This window comes from Sitophilus oryzae, unplaced genomic scaffold (genome assembly GCF_002938485.1).
Source record: "Sitophilus oryzae breed Bouriz unplaced genomic scaffold, Soryzae_2.0 scaffold_360_pilon_pilon, whole genome shotgun sequence".
Lineage (NCBI taxonomy): Eukaryota > Metazoa > Arthropoda > Insecta > Coleoptera > Curculionidae > Sitophilus > Sitophilus oryzae.
Genome location: NW_022146930.1, coordinates 53,949 through 70,150, shown reverse-complemented (window position 1 = coordinate 70,150; position 16,202 = coordinate 53,949). Strand labels below are relative to the sequence as shown.

At 31.4% G+C, this 16,202-nt stretch overlaps 1 protein-coding gene across 1 annotated transcript; it reads right to left on the bottom strand.

The window, feature by feature from the left end:
• Positions 1-3,435: 3,435 nt before the first annotated feature.
• On the bottom strand, positions 3,436-10,287 carry LOC115885085. The gene is made up of 3 exons (XM_030903868.1): positions 9,997-10,287; positions 7,450-7,677; positions 3,436-5,106 (listed from the first exon to the last, which is right to left on the bottom strand). The coding sequence occupies exons 1-3, from the start codon at positions 10,052-10,054 to the stop codon at positions 4,892-4,894; spliced, it is 501 nt and encodes a 166-aa protein (XP_030759728.1). The 5' UTR covers positions 10,055-10,287; the 3' UTR covers positions 3,436-4,891.
• Between the last annotated feature and the right edge of the window lie 5,915 nt (positions 10,288-16,202).

Here is a 16,202-nt window from a genome sequence, read left to right as displayed (position 1 = left end):
AAAACTAAAAAAAAATCTAAATTTCTTTACAAAAAATTCAAAATTTCAAAAAAAAATTTAGTCGTGTTTCTGTACTATCCCTAAGACTCACCCTGTATAAAACCATTAATTTTAAATGAATTTTTGTTGTATATTGGATATACCGAAATCGACAAAATATCAAGAGACGGAGTTTTAATCGGCACATGTTTTTTGAAACACCCTGTGTACATAGATAATACAGTAAATTATCACAAATATCACATCTATACTAATATATAAATTCCGTAAGTGACTGACTCACTGATTAATCATAATCCTGCTCAAACCACTCAACGTATGAAGCTCAATTTTGGCATACAGGTTGATTCGAGGGTGTAGAGGTTCGATAAGAAGGGATTTTTCGAAATTCCAGTTCCAAGAGGGTGAAACCACCCCTCAAATAGTACAATATTTTTTATTTAAAAAACGGTCAAGTTTCCGAAAAAACACTTAAACACGTATATTTTATTTTCTTTTTTTACATATTTTAAGATTTTTTAAAAATGTATACAGGGTGTTTCGAAAAATCTGGTCATTGATTAATCACCATCCTGCTTAAAGCGCTTGACGTAAAAAGCTGATTTTTGGAAAACGGATTGACTTTAGGGTGTAGAGGTTCGATAAGAAGGGATTTTTCGAAACTCGAATTCTAAGTTCACCCCCACAGGGTGTTTCATAAAATATCACCATTGAGTAATCACGATTCTGCTTAAACTGCTTGACGTTTAAAGCTGATTTTTGGCAAATGGATTGACTGTGAGGTGTAGAGGTTCGATAAGGGGGGGTTTCTCGAATCTCAAATTCCAAGAGGGTGAAAACGCCCCTCAAGTATTACAATATTTATTATTTAAAAAACGATTAGTCGTTCGGGAAAACACTTGGACACGCATAATTTATTTTTTTACATATTTTGAAATTTTTTAAAAAATCATACAGGGTATTCCAAAAAGTTGGGTAATTCACGATTCTGCTCCAGTTTGCATATTAATGGAAATTCTTGCTTTGCTTTATCATTACCATTAAAAATGATTAATTCGACGCGAACGAAGTCGCGGGTACACGCTAGTAGTTAATAAAAATTTGAGATTAAAAACCCATAATCCAACACAGATTTTATGAATTAAAATTTTATGGACATTGTTCCCCCTGTCTATAATATATCCTCTACTACATCAATGATGACTTTTTAGGACAATTAAAGAAATATTCCCATCCGACTCATTGACAAGAGCTTTAAGTCACAGGAGGGACAATAATAGGTAAATAATAAAGCAATTGCTACATGCGGGTTAAGTCGTTCTTTATTAACTCGATTTATTAGCTAATTCGTTGTACAATTCCTTAATAGTCCGCCCCGACATATACAGGGTGCGACAATTATAAAGTAAACACAATGCGACAAATTAAAGCGACAAGTTAAACACGAGAACATAGAAAAAAAATTGTTTATATTTAATATTTTGTAAAGGGCATAATAGAGGAAGGGCAACTATCGAGAAAAAGTGGTTTTGACGATAAAGTGGTTTTTAAATTCCAGACTTTGTCAAAACATTTCACAGGGTGTTCCCCAACCTTTCGCGAAATTACCAACATTTTGTTTTCCCTGGTAGAATAGACAGATGGGGAATTTAATTTTTAATTTGAAAATCGTCTAAAAAGTCAAATAATATAACTACAAATTGTTTAAAATATCGTCAAAATCGATTCGCTAGAACAAAATATATTTTTTTCCATAGCAACTGTCAAAATTGCCTTATATCTATCAAAAATAGTAGATAAAATAGTTCTTAAGCGCAAGGATAGATTAAATCGTCCTATTGCTGCCAAAAGTCATAGTATTTTGAAGCGGAGAATCGATTGAAAAAGTCATTAACTACGATTTCTGGCTGTTTATGTTGTATTTTAATACCGAATAGTTACTAACTATAACATTTTTATGCAATGCAATTCATCTTTAGACGCGTTTTTCTCGGAAGTAATAAAAAGTAAGTTAGTGACTTTTGGCAGCAATGGGACGAAATGATACTTTAACAGCGAGGATAGGTTAAAAACTTTATTTCTTCTGTCACGTTTTTTAATTGCTTCCATTTTTGAAATTTTTGTATTCCTTTTCATAAGTTATTCGGGATTTAAATGGAAGTAGTTTGGATGTGGCGTTTGTCGCCTCAGCCTGAATATCTGTTGGTAATTTACTTATTTCGTTTTGAGCCATTTCTGGCTCCAACTCAATCAGCAATCGACACGAAAGAGAATTAAAAAATATTGACTCAAAACTGACAACTAAAGAGACAGCATTATTTATTTGTCAAATTACATAGAAACCAAGGCCAACCCAGCACAATATTTTTTCTACTCGTAATAAATTCCTTGAAATAATAATTTCTGAATAATCTTTAAAACGTAACTCGCTATGGAAAAAAATATTGTTTTATACACGACGATAAAATTGCATTATCGTCTTGTATAAAAAATAACTATAAATGAATATTTGTTAATCTAGTTTTTAAGCATACCATTCTACAAATACTAAGGGCTGGCAAAGGTTAGTCTTGGGTCAAGATTTCCGTATGTAAGAAGAGTACAATGCGTTTATAATGTACTGAACAAAGAGAGGACAGTAAAGACGTTGCCAAACTATGAAATAAACCGAGAAACTGTGCACATCACTAAGAGACGTGGAAGGGGATATAGCAGATTTGTCGCAGTTGACCGGTCGACCCAATCAATATCTCTGTCAGTACTTAAAGTTCTAGGGAAAGGTGTACGTCATGCGTTCAGCTTCACGATGTAATTACGTCTCGTGATACTTAATTTGTTTATTTATTAACGGGTCGTTGTAATTTTCCCTATAGCTTGAATTTTTTTAAGTGCAAGCTAGAAACACTTGCATTTTTGGTAAAAATAAGTGGAATTGAGTGGGTGTTCGATAGTGGTCGCGCTATTAGAACTCTGAATTCAAAAATCGATATCTCGAACTCTACATTAGAAATAATAGATTGTAGTTTTTTCAAGAACTTTGTTAATATTTCTGCTGTATTTTCTTTGTAGACAGTATGTGAAAATCTTTATCAATAAAAAAATGACACGATTGCTGAAATTGCTCGTTACGTTTTCTCGTTATAAAAAAATGACACCCTAACGATATCCTTATAATTCCATTTCAGATGCCCAGAAACATGTTTAATGATTTTATCTAGTTATCTCTTGCAATAAAAGTCTTTTAAAAATAAGCGGGTTGCGATCGTGATTTTACTTTACTTGATAGGGAAAGGGGTATCGGCAACGCCGCAACAGCACACCGTCGCGCGTCGCGTCGGTCGGTCGCATTTCTCTCACTCCGACTTAATAAGATCCCTATGCGATTTACTTCCACACATGTAAATGCCGACCCAAAAGTAACAGTTGCCAGCACGGTATATATTGTAATCATCATATAGTTATTATAATTTTTACTAATGCCTCTAAATTATAAACTAAACAAAAAATATCAACCAAATAAATATATACAGAGTGATCCAGCAGAACATTAATAATCGATAAAAAAAACTGTTTTAAAGCGTTTCTCAATCGAGCTTTGACGTTCAGTTACTATAAACTGGATCAACCACTATACTTACAACATTCTAGAATGGGAATATGCATACTATATAAATATATACTAATAAGGAATACAAAATATATCACCCTATATCTAAAGTAAAAAGTACCATATACATCTGACAAAAATACATTTCATATTCGATTTGGCTATAGATTATTTTTGTGACAGCTGATTTCTTTTCAAATTTAATAAAATTCATATCAATAAAGATCCACCAAAAACCTTTTAAAAACTTCTTAGTATTATGGATTAAACATCATGGGATCGAAAAATGAACAACGTCATAGTTGCCTTTTAAATGACAATTAAACTCATATATTTGAGAAGAAATAAACCAAAGTCAGGTTTTTAAATTTCAAAGAAGAAATCACAAGAACGGGTGTCATGATTCACAGAAGAACTCAGCAATTAGAGTATTTTTTAATTTTTCTGTCAAAAATGCCTTGTATTAGAATAAAAAAGACGTCACAGTAAGCTTAGAAATAAAAATTGTTGTATCTATTACTAATTTTTCTAAAGTCTTTGTTAATTTAAATCTATAATATTAAAGTTTGTTAAATATTATTAAGTTACAAAAAATTACGAGTAGGTTATAATAAATATTAAAAATTATAATTGTCTTTTAACAACCCCGTCATTTGTTATTTAATTTATTTTAATTATATAATAATATGATTTCTTTCTTAAAATTAACCAATTTTATATAATTTTTGATTAAAAAAATATAGAAAGGTTATAGAAAAACATAGCATTTAAAACACGTATTATAAGAATAAAAACTACATACACTACCAAATAAATTGTTATTATATACAAACCATAATTTAAAACAATTTTTTTAACATCCATAGGTTTTTTCGTTAATAATCTACTTGTTTACCAAGCATGAAAATAATCATTTTAACAAAATCGTTACATGAAAGAGACAATCTTTTAACTGGAAAATAAGAATAAACAAAAACTAAATAGTTCAATGCTAGACGCGGTTAACAATATAATAAAATATTATTTGCAGATTTTTAATATCTACTATAAATAAAGGTACATTTAGAGGGCATCATCACATAGAATTTGTTATATTACACTCAAAATCAAGCAAATAATCATTGCTATACGATGTTATTTAAAAAATAATAATTTAAATATTATAGAACACACATTTTTATTATAATAAAATCGAGAATACAGGGTCTAAATAAATAAATTCATACTTTACGTATGCTTATTTATTTAAGCCCTGTATAGAAGTGTAGGAAATATATGGTCAGCCTAGTGCGTAAAAATAAATATTAGTAGTGGTAGTAAACCCATTAAGAACACAGTGTTTCTGTTGGCAGAATTGCATCCGTCATATTCGCAACTGCTGCAGTGGACTAGACTCCTGTCAGTGGCAGCTGCCAAAACGTCACTTGGACATTCTCCAACCTTATGAGACTTTAGTACCATGCGGCATTCTCTGATGTATTTGTTGGGTCTGTTTGGTACTAAAATAAACATGTAATTTAACATCATCGTTTTTAATAAATTTTGATCTTGATATTGCTGATTTCAAATGCAATAAATGTAAATGGGACGTCCATATTAATAGTATATTGTTTTATTAGGAGTAAAAATGACACTTTTTGACACAAAAAGTCATTGTTAGTCCGAATAGAACATGCTATTTTTTTCAAACGCCACAAATAATTTTTTAAACTATTTCGAACGCTTCAAATAATATAAAAAATATACAGGGTTGTTCACCACATACGACATGGAGTATTGTAACTAAACGATTGGATTATTACAAATTGTAAGTTTTGGGTTCGTTGAAGGACTATTAGAGCTACAATTTAGAAATATTTTTACAAGATACAGAGTGTCCCAAATAGGTAGAAAATATTATAGTTATATTTTTTTAAATGGAACACCTTGTATATTTATTATATTTTTGGATTCTACGATTGAAATAAAGGTAAATTTGACTAAGGTTTATCACACTTAAACCTTACCGTTTTTGAAATATTTTCAATTTTATGAAATTGCACTAAAAATTTTAAGGCTTTATTTCTCCAAGGGTATCAAAGTTTTTAATACTAAATATTTACTGAAGATTATTTATTGATCAGATATTTGTTGCTATAATAAAAAATTTACTACCTTATACAGAGTGTTCAAAATTTATATTAAATAATTACTAGCTTTAAACGGCAATAACTTGTTTAATTTAAATGGAACACCCTATATATTTTACATGAATCACATGCACAATGTAATTGTCTATCAAATTGTATTATACCATTTTTTACCTATCTCTTCAAGTTTTTGTAGAAAATGCATTTTCTTATAATTTAGACCTCATTTATCACTATACCCATGAAATATTGACATTTTAGATTATTTTTAAAGATGTAACAAATTTTCAAAGAGTACAGATACTAATATTGTCGATATAGTTCGCTTATTTCATTAAAAAAATAAAAAAGCTGTTTAAATATTTTTTTGTTAACAAGGACCAATTAATATGATCCCAGCATTAAAACTACATTAATTGACTGTTTACGTTGATTAATAATATTTGCTCCAAATACTCAAAAACTGAATTTTGTGTGTGTATTAGACAGTGTGGTAAAAAGTAACACTTTATACATTTTATTTCATCTTTTGACGAATGTTTATTTATAAAAACAGAAACGTTCATCTTCATAACTTATTATTATATTAATTCTGAGCCAAATTCACACACACATTTATTTAGAATACTTTATTAATTAAACTAAAACTAATTTTTGGTCGGAAGTAATGGATATGTATATTTAATTGGTATACTCTTTCACAAAGATTTAAATAGTTTTTTTTTTGTATAGCAATGGGCTTGCAATACATTTTGTACATATATGTTGCTTTAAAAAAATCTGAAACGTCTATATTCCATGGGTATAGTGATAAATGAGGTCTAAATTATAAGAAAATGCATTTTCTACGAAAACTTGAAGAGATGGGTAAAAATGGTATAATACAATTTGATAGACAATTATATTGTGCATCTGATTCACCTAAAATATATAGGGTGTTCTATTTAAATTAAACAAGTTATTGCCGTTTAAAGCTAGTAATTATTTAATATACATTTTTGGACACTCTGTATAAGGTAGTAAAATTTTTATTATTGCAACACAATATCTGATCAATAAATAATCGTCAGTAAATATTTAGTAATAAAAACTTTGATACCCTTGGAGAAATGAATATAGATTTAAAATAAAATAGACATAGATTATTTTTGGGCACACAAATACGCAATTTTGTTTCCATTTAACCGACTTTGTATCTTCAACGGTTTCCAAGAGAGATCCCCATGTACCTCATTTTAAATTGGACACCCTATAGGACCCATACTAAGCGAAAAATTTACAAGTGAAAAAATTGATAAAAAAACTTTTTAAAAACAAGCTTAAAATTAAATGCACTTAAAAGTAGAAAATAAGAATTAAAAGCAAGGGGCGCAAAGTAACGATTTAAACTTCTGTGGATTATTTTTTGAAGTATTAATACACTCAGGGACAAAACACCACTTATTTGAACTCATTTTACTTCTTCAAAACACCAAAACAATGAAAACGTCTACAAAAACAATGCGGCAATTGCACGATCGTACGGACGCCACCGATCGATCAAAGCAGTGACGTCAAAAACAGGTAGCCTCGAGCCGGGTACGTTTTCTAGCCTTGCTGCATTTCTCAATTTTGTTTTGCGTTTATGTGAGAAAATTATAGTAATAAAAAAAATATTTTTTTCAACCTTTTTGAAAGAAAATATTCAAAATACAAGAAATGTCTTTTACTTACTTATATACACTTTCTTTAGGCAAACGTTCTTGTATTGTTCAATGGTGGACGTATGCATGCCTTCACAAGTGAACAGATGAGGCTCTCTTCTGTTCAGCTGATTGGTTCCATAACTTTCGTAGTCGTTCAAGTGAACTCTGTTCTTGAAAATGCGAGTCGTGTTGAAGTGATCGCTGCAAGATGCGTCATAGTCTGACGTACACTTCCAACATTCTAAAGCCAAACAGCCTATGGAGGAAAACCAAAAAATATCAAAAAATGATCTAAAATACGTGTAGCATATTTTACTTCACACATTTAATGTATTTCTTTAAATTATAATTAATTTTTCGGTATGATTGTGTAACTCACGGTAGCTCTTTAAAAAAATACTTAAACAAAAACACCCTGTATAAAGTGTACTTTTTTCTTTAATTAATTTTAGTAATAGAGGGTAGTAGGTATAGTACAGACGTATGTGTTCGGCAAATTTAAATAGCCATTCATTACAAAGGAGTGTCGTGGGCGTTAGTCATTTAGAACGATTAAACTTGTTTAGTACTTGATCTAGAGACTAATTAACTAATTAGCAAAATAACCTTTTCAAAACAAAATATTTTTTATTTCTTTCTCTATACCTTTAGAATCAATATACTTCTTAGGTACCCTAGAAGGTAAAATTTTAAATTAAAAATAGTATGCATTAAATAGTATATTTACGATGTTTATAAAAAATTATAAGATATTCCCCTATACACACAGATGCAAAAAACGCAGCAGAAATATAATAATAAATTATTTAATTGGCTTATTATACAGGGATAATCGAAGAGTTGTTTTTTACCGTAAATTTAAAACACCCTTTTCAACCGAAAAATAATATTTTAGGAAAATTTACAGACGAAATTATTGCGCAGGGTGTTATGGTAAAAAACAATCCTATAATCACAATAATCCTTCGATTAACCCTGTATAATAAGCCAAATACTAAAGTTTATAAAAAGCTAAGTCTACGAATTAAAGTTGATATATTTATAAAGGGTTGTTCACCTCATACGACACGGAGTATTGTAGCTAAACGGTTAGATTTTTACAAATTGTAAGCTTTGGGTTCGTTGAAGGACTATTAGGGCTACAATTTAAAAATATTTTTACAAGATACACTACAGTGTCCCAAATAAATAAACAATATCAAAGTTGTATTTTTTTAAATGGAACACCCTGTATATTATTTTATTTTTAGATTCTACGATTGAAATAAAGGTAAATTTGATTAAGGTTTATCACGCTTAAACCTTACCGTTTTTTAAATATTTTCAATTTTATGAAATTGCAGTAAAAATTTTAAAACTTCATTTCTCCAAGTGTATCGGAATTTTTAATACTAAATATTTACTGAAGTTTATTTATTGATCAGATATTGTATTGCAATAATAAACAAAATACTACCTTATACAGAGTGTCAAATTGTATATTAAATAATTACTAGCTTTAAACGGCAATAACTTGTTTAATTTAAATGGAACACCCTGTATATTTTACGAGAATCAGACGCACAATTTTATTGTCTATCAAATTGTATTATGCCATTTTTACATATCTCTTCAAGTTTTCGTAAAAAATGCATTTTCTAATAATTTAGACCTTATTTATCACTATACTCATAGAATATTGACATTGTGGAGATTATTTTTAAAGATGTAACAAATTTTCAAAAAGCACAGATACTAATATTGTCGATCTAGTTCGCTTATTTCATTAAAAGATAAAAAAAACTAAATATGATCCCAGTATTCAAACTACATTAATTGACTGTTTACGTTGATTAATAATAATTGCTCCAAATACTAAAAAACTGAATTTTGTAGGTGTATTAGACAGATTCGTAAACCGTAAATTTTTTACTGCAATTTTACAAAATTGATAATATTTCAAAAACGGTTTAAGTGTGATAAACCTAAATCAAATTTACCTTTATTTCAATCGTCTAAATCTAAAAATGGAAAAATATACAGGGTGTTCCATTTAAAAAATACCACTATAATATTTTTACTTATTTGGTTAACACTGTGTATCTTGTAAAAATATTTTTAAATTGTATCTCTAATAGTCCTTCAACGAACCCAAAATTTATTGTAAAAATCTAATCGTTTAGCTACAATACTCCGTGTCGTATGTGGTGTACAACCCTGTATACAGTTTGCTAAAAAAATTATGAAAATTGGTCTAGAGTTATATAAATTTCACTAAAAAAAATTCCGTTGCGATTTTTTTTGCGAATACTTAAAAAAAAGAGCTTTTCATGTTTTCTTATTGATAAAAAAAAACATCTACACATACATGTTTAATACTCTGTTAATGTTTTAAAGAGTTTTAAGCTAATATTTAAAACAAGTTTAGAACATGTAATGTTGTTTTAAACAAAATATTTAAAACATAATAACCAATTTTGTATTTAATATTTTAAACCCATTAATTTTGTATAAGTATATAGTGTATAACATTACATTAGTAATTCAGAAGTAACGTCTAATGTAGGAAACTAAATAAAATTTTCTAATAACTTACCAGTTTTTATTAAAGCTAAAACCAACACCAAAACACTGGACACTTTGCCGAAAAACATTTTATTTATTTTTCCAAAAATTCCCTTCGATTCAAAGACACTTTTTGTCCCACCGGTATAGCACAGCGCACCCGAATTCACCCAGAGTTGTTAGCGTCCTGGATGACTCGGGATATGGGCAAGATTGTCCCTGTTGCTTGTTACTCTCCCCCCACCACTGCTATCGACGCCACTGTACACTTGATTGACTCTCCAGAATGGTCGTTTTCAGTGCTGTACTACCGTTAACCTACTATTAAAATTAATCTACTCTTTTCACCTTTTTTGCAAGGTTTTTAACACAAATTTTACGGTTATATGGTTCCAGCAGCTATAATAGATTTGTTTTTAATCAGATTTGGTTTGCTTTCAGCAGAAAACGTTAATTCAAGAACTTCTTCAATGACAGATTCAGGAAGGAAACAATGAAGGAAAAGGAACAAGTACATTCAAGGGAAATTAGACATTTTTGTGACCTTTATCGTCCATTTTATTTGTTGTTCGTAGAAGAAAGGGTATAGCCGGATTAATGTGGGAAATCTGGCTCCGCGGCTTTTTTGACTCGCACTCAAGGGATCGATTTGGTGTCGAATCAGAATAATTCCTCTCAAAAATGAAATATTTTGACATTGCAACACTTCAGATTTTTTAATTATATATATATATATATATATATATATATATATATATATATATATATATATATATATATATATATATATATATATATATATAAACAGGATTTGGTTTAAGTATTTAATACTCATTTCCAACTACAGCCTATTGCTGCCTTCCCGTTACCCTACGCCACACATCTCGATTTAGAGCGTCATCAGCTTCTAGGTTACGAGCTTCCATTGCTTCGGTAACCGTTCCGTTCCAGGATTTTCTAGGTCTACCTCTCTTTCTTCTGCCCTGGGGAGCCCATTGAAAAACTCTTTTTGGCCACCTGTTCTCCGGCATACGCAGAACATGTCCAAACCATTTTAAGCTGGATTTTTCGATTCGATCCAGTACTGTCTCCTCCGATGCATTCATGATACGCCTGACCTCGATGTTTGTCTTTTTTTCCATCCTAGATATACCTGCACTTCTTCTAAGGTAGTCCATTTCAACAACTTGGATTTTGCGCTTCGCGTCTGCACTCAGAGTCCATAGCTCTCAACCATAGCAAAGAACTGACTCCACCAATGTTCTTCCAAGTCTCTTTTTAGTTGTTGCAGATAAGTTTCGGTCCCACCAGAGGCTGTTAAGATATCCAATAACTTGTTTGCTCTTCTGAATTCGGGTTTGTATTTCTTCTTTGCCCAAACCCTCGTTGTTGATAGTAGCACCCAGGTATTTAAATTTGTCTACTTGTTGAATCTGGACGTTATCATTAATGAAGACTTCAAAACGAGCGTTGGAATTGACAGTTAAGTATTCGGTCTTCTTTAGACTAACCTGAAGTCCCCATTTGTTGTATTCTTGATAAAGCCTCTTAGTCATGAACTCTAGATCGTATGAGTCCTGCGCAATCACGACCTGATCGTCTGCAAAGCTCAGGGTAAATAGTGTGTTGTCCCCAATGGGTATTCCCATACCTTGACATTTCGTCTTCCATTCCCTAAGGGCTACTTCGACGTAAACGTTGAAGATCAGAGGAGATAAGCTGCATCCTTGTCGCAACCCTTTTGTGGTGTTAATTGTATTAGATAGCCTGTGTCCTACCTTAACGTACGATTCATTTTCTTTATATAGCTCTTTTATTATCTTAAGCAAAGGTCTATCTACTTCTAAGATATTCAAGACTTCTCATATCTTGCTGCGGGGAATAGAGTCGTACGCTTTCTCCAAATCAATAAATGCTAGATGGACTTCTTGATCTACTGCTATCTTTTTTTCCATCACCTGCTGCAGGACAAAAAGGTTATCTGTGCAAGATTTCCCCGGTGTGAATCCGCTTTGGTCTTCCGAGATTTTGTCACCAATACTGTCCCTGAGCCTACCCTGTAGCACCTTTCCAAAAGTCTGCTGACCGAACTGTTAATGCTTAGGCCTCTATAACAAGTGGGGTCGTTACGATTTCCCTTTTTAAAGATGGACACTATGTGAGCCACTCGCCATTCTCGGGGTAGTTTACTTTGCAGGCAGCACTGGTTAAATAGCTCTGCCAGACGCCAGCGCAGTCTTTGGGTTCCACACTTTAACAATTCCGCTACAATATTACTAGGACCTGGTGACCGTCCATTTTTCATTCTTTTGAGACTTTGATGTACTTCTCTTTCGCTTATCATTAAAGTGCCTGCAAGGTTGTTCTCATCTTCTACTACTTGGAATTCTGGTCGGTTTTCTGTCAGTAATTCTGCATAGTAGTTGCGCCATTTTTCTATATCCATTCATATCCATTCTATTTTTTAATTGAAACTCATAAAGATTATGATGCTTGATTGTTCGAATTAAAGAACATAAAGATTATTTAAGAAAGGGAGATTTTCACAAATCTAAGACTTGTCAGCATTCATGGAACACTGGGCACAGAATAAATTTTAATAAAGCCAAAATTATAATGAAAGAAGCGATAGCCTCTAAAAGAAAAATAAAAGAGGCTTTTTTAATACAATCTAATAAAAATAAATGTATTTCTCATGCATCTGTAGATGTTAGTAAAGTATGGCAATCGAGCTTTTTTGATTTTAAAGAACATAACATACGTAAAAATTAAAAATAATCATGCAGAAAGTTTGGGGCTTTTTGGTTGGTTAGGTACTTCAGACATTATTTGGAAAAATCTAAATAAAAATGAAACTTCGACACCCTGTATCTCCTAATCGAAGCATTTTAGGACCTAAATTGATACAAACTTTTATACTTATTTTTTCATCCTATATATTAAAAAAAGATCAATATGAATTAATTAAATGAAATTCATATTTTTATATAGGCTCTAACGTTCTTGTTCTTTTTTACGAAATAAATTTGAGAATTCATTTCCTCATCGCAAATAAAAGAAGATCTGTGTTAAGGGTACATTACAACCCCCATAGAACGGTTCCCTTATTATTTTATGGGGTTTTTACCCTCTGAATTAGAATTTACGATATATAAGGGTGGCGGCATATCAGAGTCGTACAAAATAAGTTGAATTCGATAGATCTTTAAAAGATATGTGTAAAAAAGTAATGTGGGAATATTTTCATGGACATATTAAATCAATATAAAACTCTATTAGGGATTTATATTAATAAAAAAAAATTGTCAGCATTCATGGAACACAGGCAATAAGCATGAGAAGTCTGATGATTATGATTCTCCAAAAAAATATGAATCCAGCCAAAAAAATGTGAATTCATAGGGTTAAAATCTTATTTTACATACTGGCAGTTTAATTTTAGCAAATATTTTGATAGCAATTAAGAAAGTATTGATTGAAACTGTCTATTTAACTACTTAATTATTAATAATCAATGTCAAGCTAATTGGACATCTAAAAATATTATGTTGTTAGAGTAACCTGGTTTTGATGTAAATAGCTGTAAACAATGTTTTTGATTTTGATTTTCCTAATATGCATTATAGTTGTTATTGTGTATAATATATTACTTACATAGATATAGTTGTCAAAATATTAAAAATTTCCATATTTTCTCACACTACCTACTATTTTTATAGTTTTTTAATACTTTTAACTATTTTATTATATTTAAAATTTAAAGTTTTTTATACAAAACATACTGTACTTTATTTACGGGAATAATAAAAAAGTATTATATTATAATTAGTATTGACGTTCTGAATGCTTACATTGTAATTAAAGGAACAAACTTCTACGTTAATTGAAACCACTAATTTATTTCACTAATTGCGAGGTTCTGAATAAAGCTTTAAACAAAAAAAACTTATTTTTTTTATTATTTCTGTCGAATTTTGTAATAGGACAAAGTCTGTCCAGTAAGAGAACAAGACATTCAAAGCTATCAAATTGGTATTAAAATATGCACAAACATAGAATCACGAAAAACAGGCTGAAACCAAAGCAATCAAAACACATTCGTACAAATCCTTGTTACTACTAACTTTTTAAAATCTACGAGTAGATTGATGCCGTGATGCTTTTTGGAATTACATATCGACAAATATTTTAATTTTGGTGCTTTTGTTTTGTTATTGTTTTCTTGTAATTTTAAGAAGAGTGAATCAGCTTAAATATGGAGGTATTTAGTATTCTCCTCTAAAGTTTAATTTACTCCAACTTATTCTGCTCCTACAAAATGCCAGCACAATACAGCAAATCACTTTGAGCAATATCAGCAGATGAAACTAGTTTTAATCCTGTGTTTTGGTGTATTATGGTGAATTACTGTTTTATTTTACCACAATCTAACCAAAATTGTAGCTGTTAAAACAACGCAAGGAACTTCACAATGTGGAGTAACCTCCCCTTTGCTGTGGAGCTTGGTAGTGGATGAACTACTAGACGAATTAACTCTAGCGGAATACACTGCACTAGGTATGCAGATGACATAGTTATGATCACTCGGGGGAAACATAAAGTCACCCTGTGTGATATTATCCAAAGAGGACTCCGTATCACTGAGAGATGGTGCAGGACTGTCGGGCTGAGTATCAACTCAGACAAAACCGCGATAGTGCCATTCACCAGAGAGCGAAGTCTGAAAAACTTGGAAAGAATCTGTTTACTACTGCCATCTGTTTACTAGCGTTTGCATCACAGGAGCCATGAGAATCCAACAGCAGCAATGGAGGTCATTCTAGATCTAACACCACTGCACATTGTCATTGGTAGATATGCCAATGACTAATCAATTCAATGGTCAATACCGGAATCAGTACTGGGTGAATTGTCAGATAAGGAGCTTGGAACACCCTCAAAAAGGAAATACCTCTCCTGCAACTCCCAGTGGATGATATGCCAAGAGTGTACAACTTTGAGAAACATCTCAATGTAGTATTGAGCAATAAAAAGGATTGGAAGAGAGAAACGCCTGCCCAGCAGTTAAAAGACCATACCATAACTTGGTATACTGATGCTTCCAAAACCGTTCTTCCAAAATGCGAGAACTGGGATCGGAGTATTTGGGTCGAGAACTAAATACTCCGAACCAATGGGCACCTACCCTAGCATCATACAGGCAGACATCTACGCTATCGAAAGATGCGTACAACTTATCTTAGATAGGAACTATCGGAAACAAGAAATAGCCTTATCTGATAGTCAAGCAGCGTTAAAAGCGATCAATTCCTTATCAATCAATTCGAAATTGGTCAAAGAATGCATAGAGAAGCTGAATAAATTAGGCAAAGAAAACAAAGTCCCCCTACTCTGGGTGCCTGCTCACCAAGGGATAGAAGGCAATGAAAAAGCAAATGATCTAGCTAGAAAAGGAGCGAACGCTCCACTAACTGGACCAGAACCGTTCTGCTTTCCAAGTGGTAACCAACTCAAGGCAGAACTCAAGAACTTGGAAGACTCCATGGGAATCTAGCAACGGTCTAAGACACTCGAAGAAGTTTCTGAGGGCTTACGATCAAGAGAAATCAAAGATCTTCCTGGATTTAAGTAAGAACAATCTTCGGATTGTCACGGGGTTTTTAACAGGACACTGTCTCCCTAATGAACACCTCAGTAGATTGAAACTAAGAAGAAACGAAGATTCTGTGGGGAAAATGGGGAAACAACAAGTACACCTCATCACTGAGTGCGCCGATACGACAACCATTCGTGCCATGAACTTTGGTACGACTGATATTGGAGATGGAGAACTACCCTCTATAAAACCGTCACAGATACTGGCTTTTGTCAAAGCCCTGGGACTGTATGATGAGTTATAACTCAAGAAAGGGGGACACAATAGATCTGTAAAAAAGTTAACATTTATATTTAATTATAATAATTATCAATTGACTAATCAAATCCAGAATTATATAGGATAATATTAGGATGTCTAGTTATATTTAAATATAAACCTATCCTTATATATTACTGTTTATATTTTCGTGACTCTTTCCCATAATATCCTAAAAGTATTTTATTAATTAAATTTTGAATAGCCAAATAACATGATACAATTCTATCTGCTTCTAACTGTAGTATGTTTTTATTTGATTTGATTAATTTTAAAACACTCCTAAACTATTTTTTATATGTAAAGTAGAATAAGAAACAATA

What these genes read in the sequence shown, in the direction of transcription:
- LOC115885085 (XM_030903868.1), bottom strand. Translation starts at nt 10,054, where the DNA reads ATGTTTTTCGGCAAAGTGTCCAGTGTTTTGGTGTTGGTTTTAGCTTTA. An exon ending in TTTAGCTTTAATAAAAACTG is followed by an intron (nt 7,678 to 9,996) that starts GTAAGTTATTAG and finishes TTTCCTCCATAG; the next exon opens with GCTGTTTGGCTTTAGAATGT. An exon ending in CCTAAAGAAAGTGTATATAA is followed by an intron (nt 5,107 to 7,449) that starts GTAAGTAAAAGA and finishes TGTTTATTTTAG; the next exon opens with TACCAAACAGACCCAACAAA.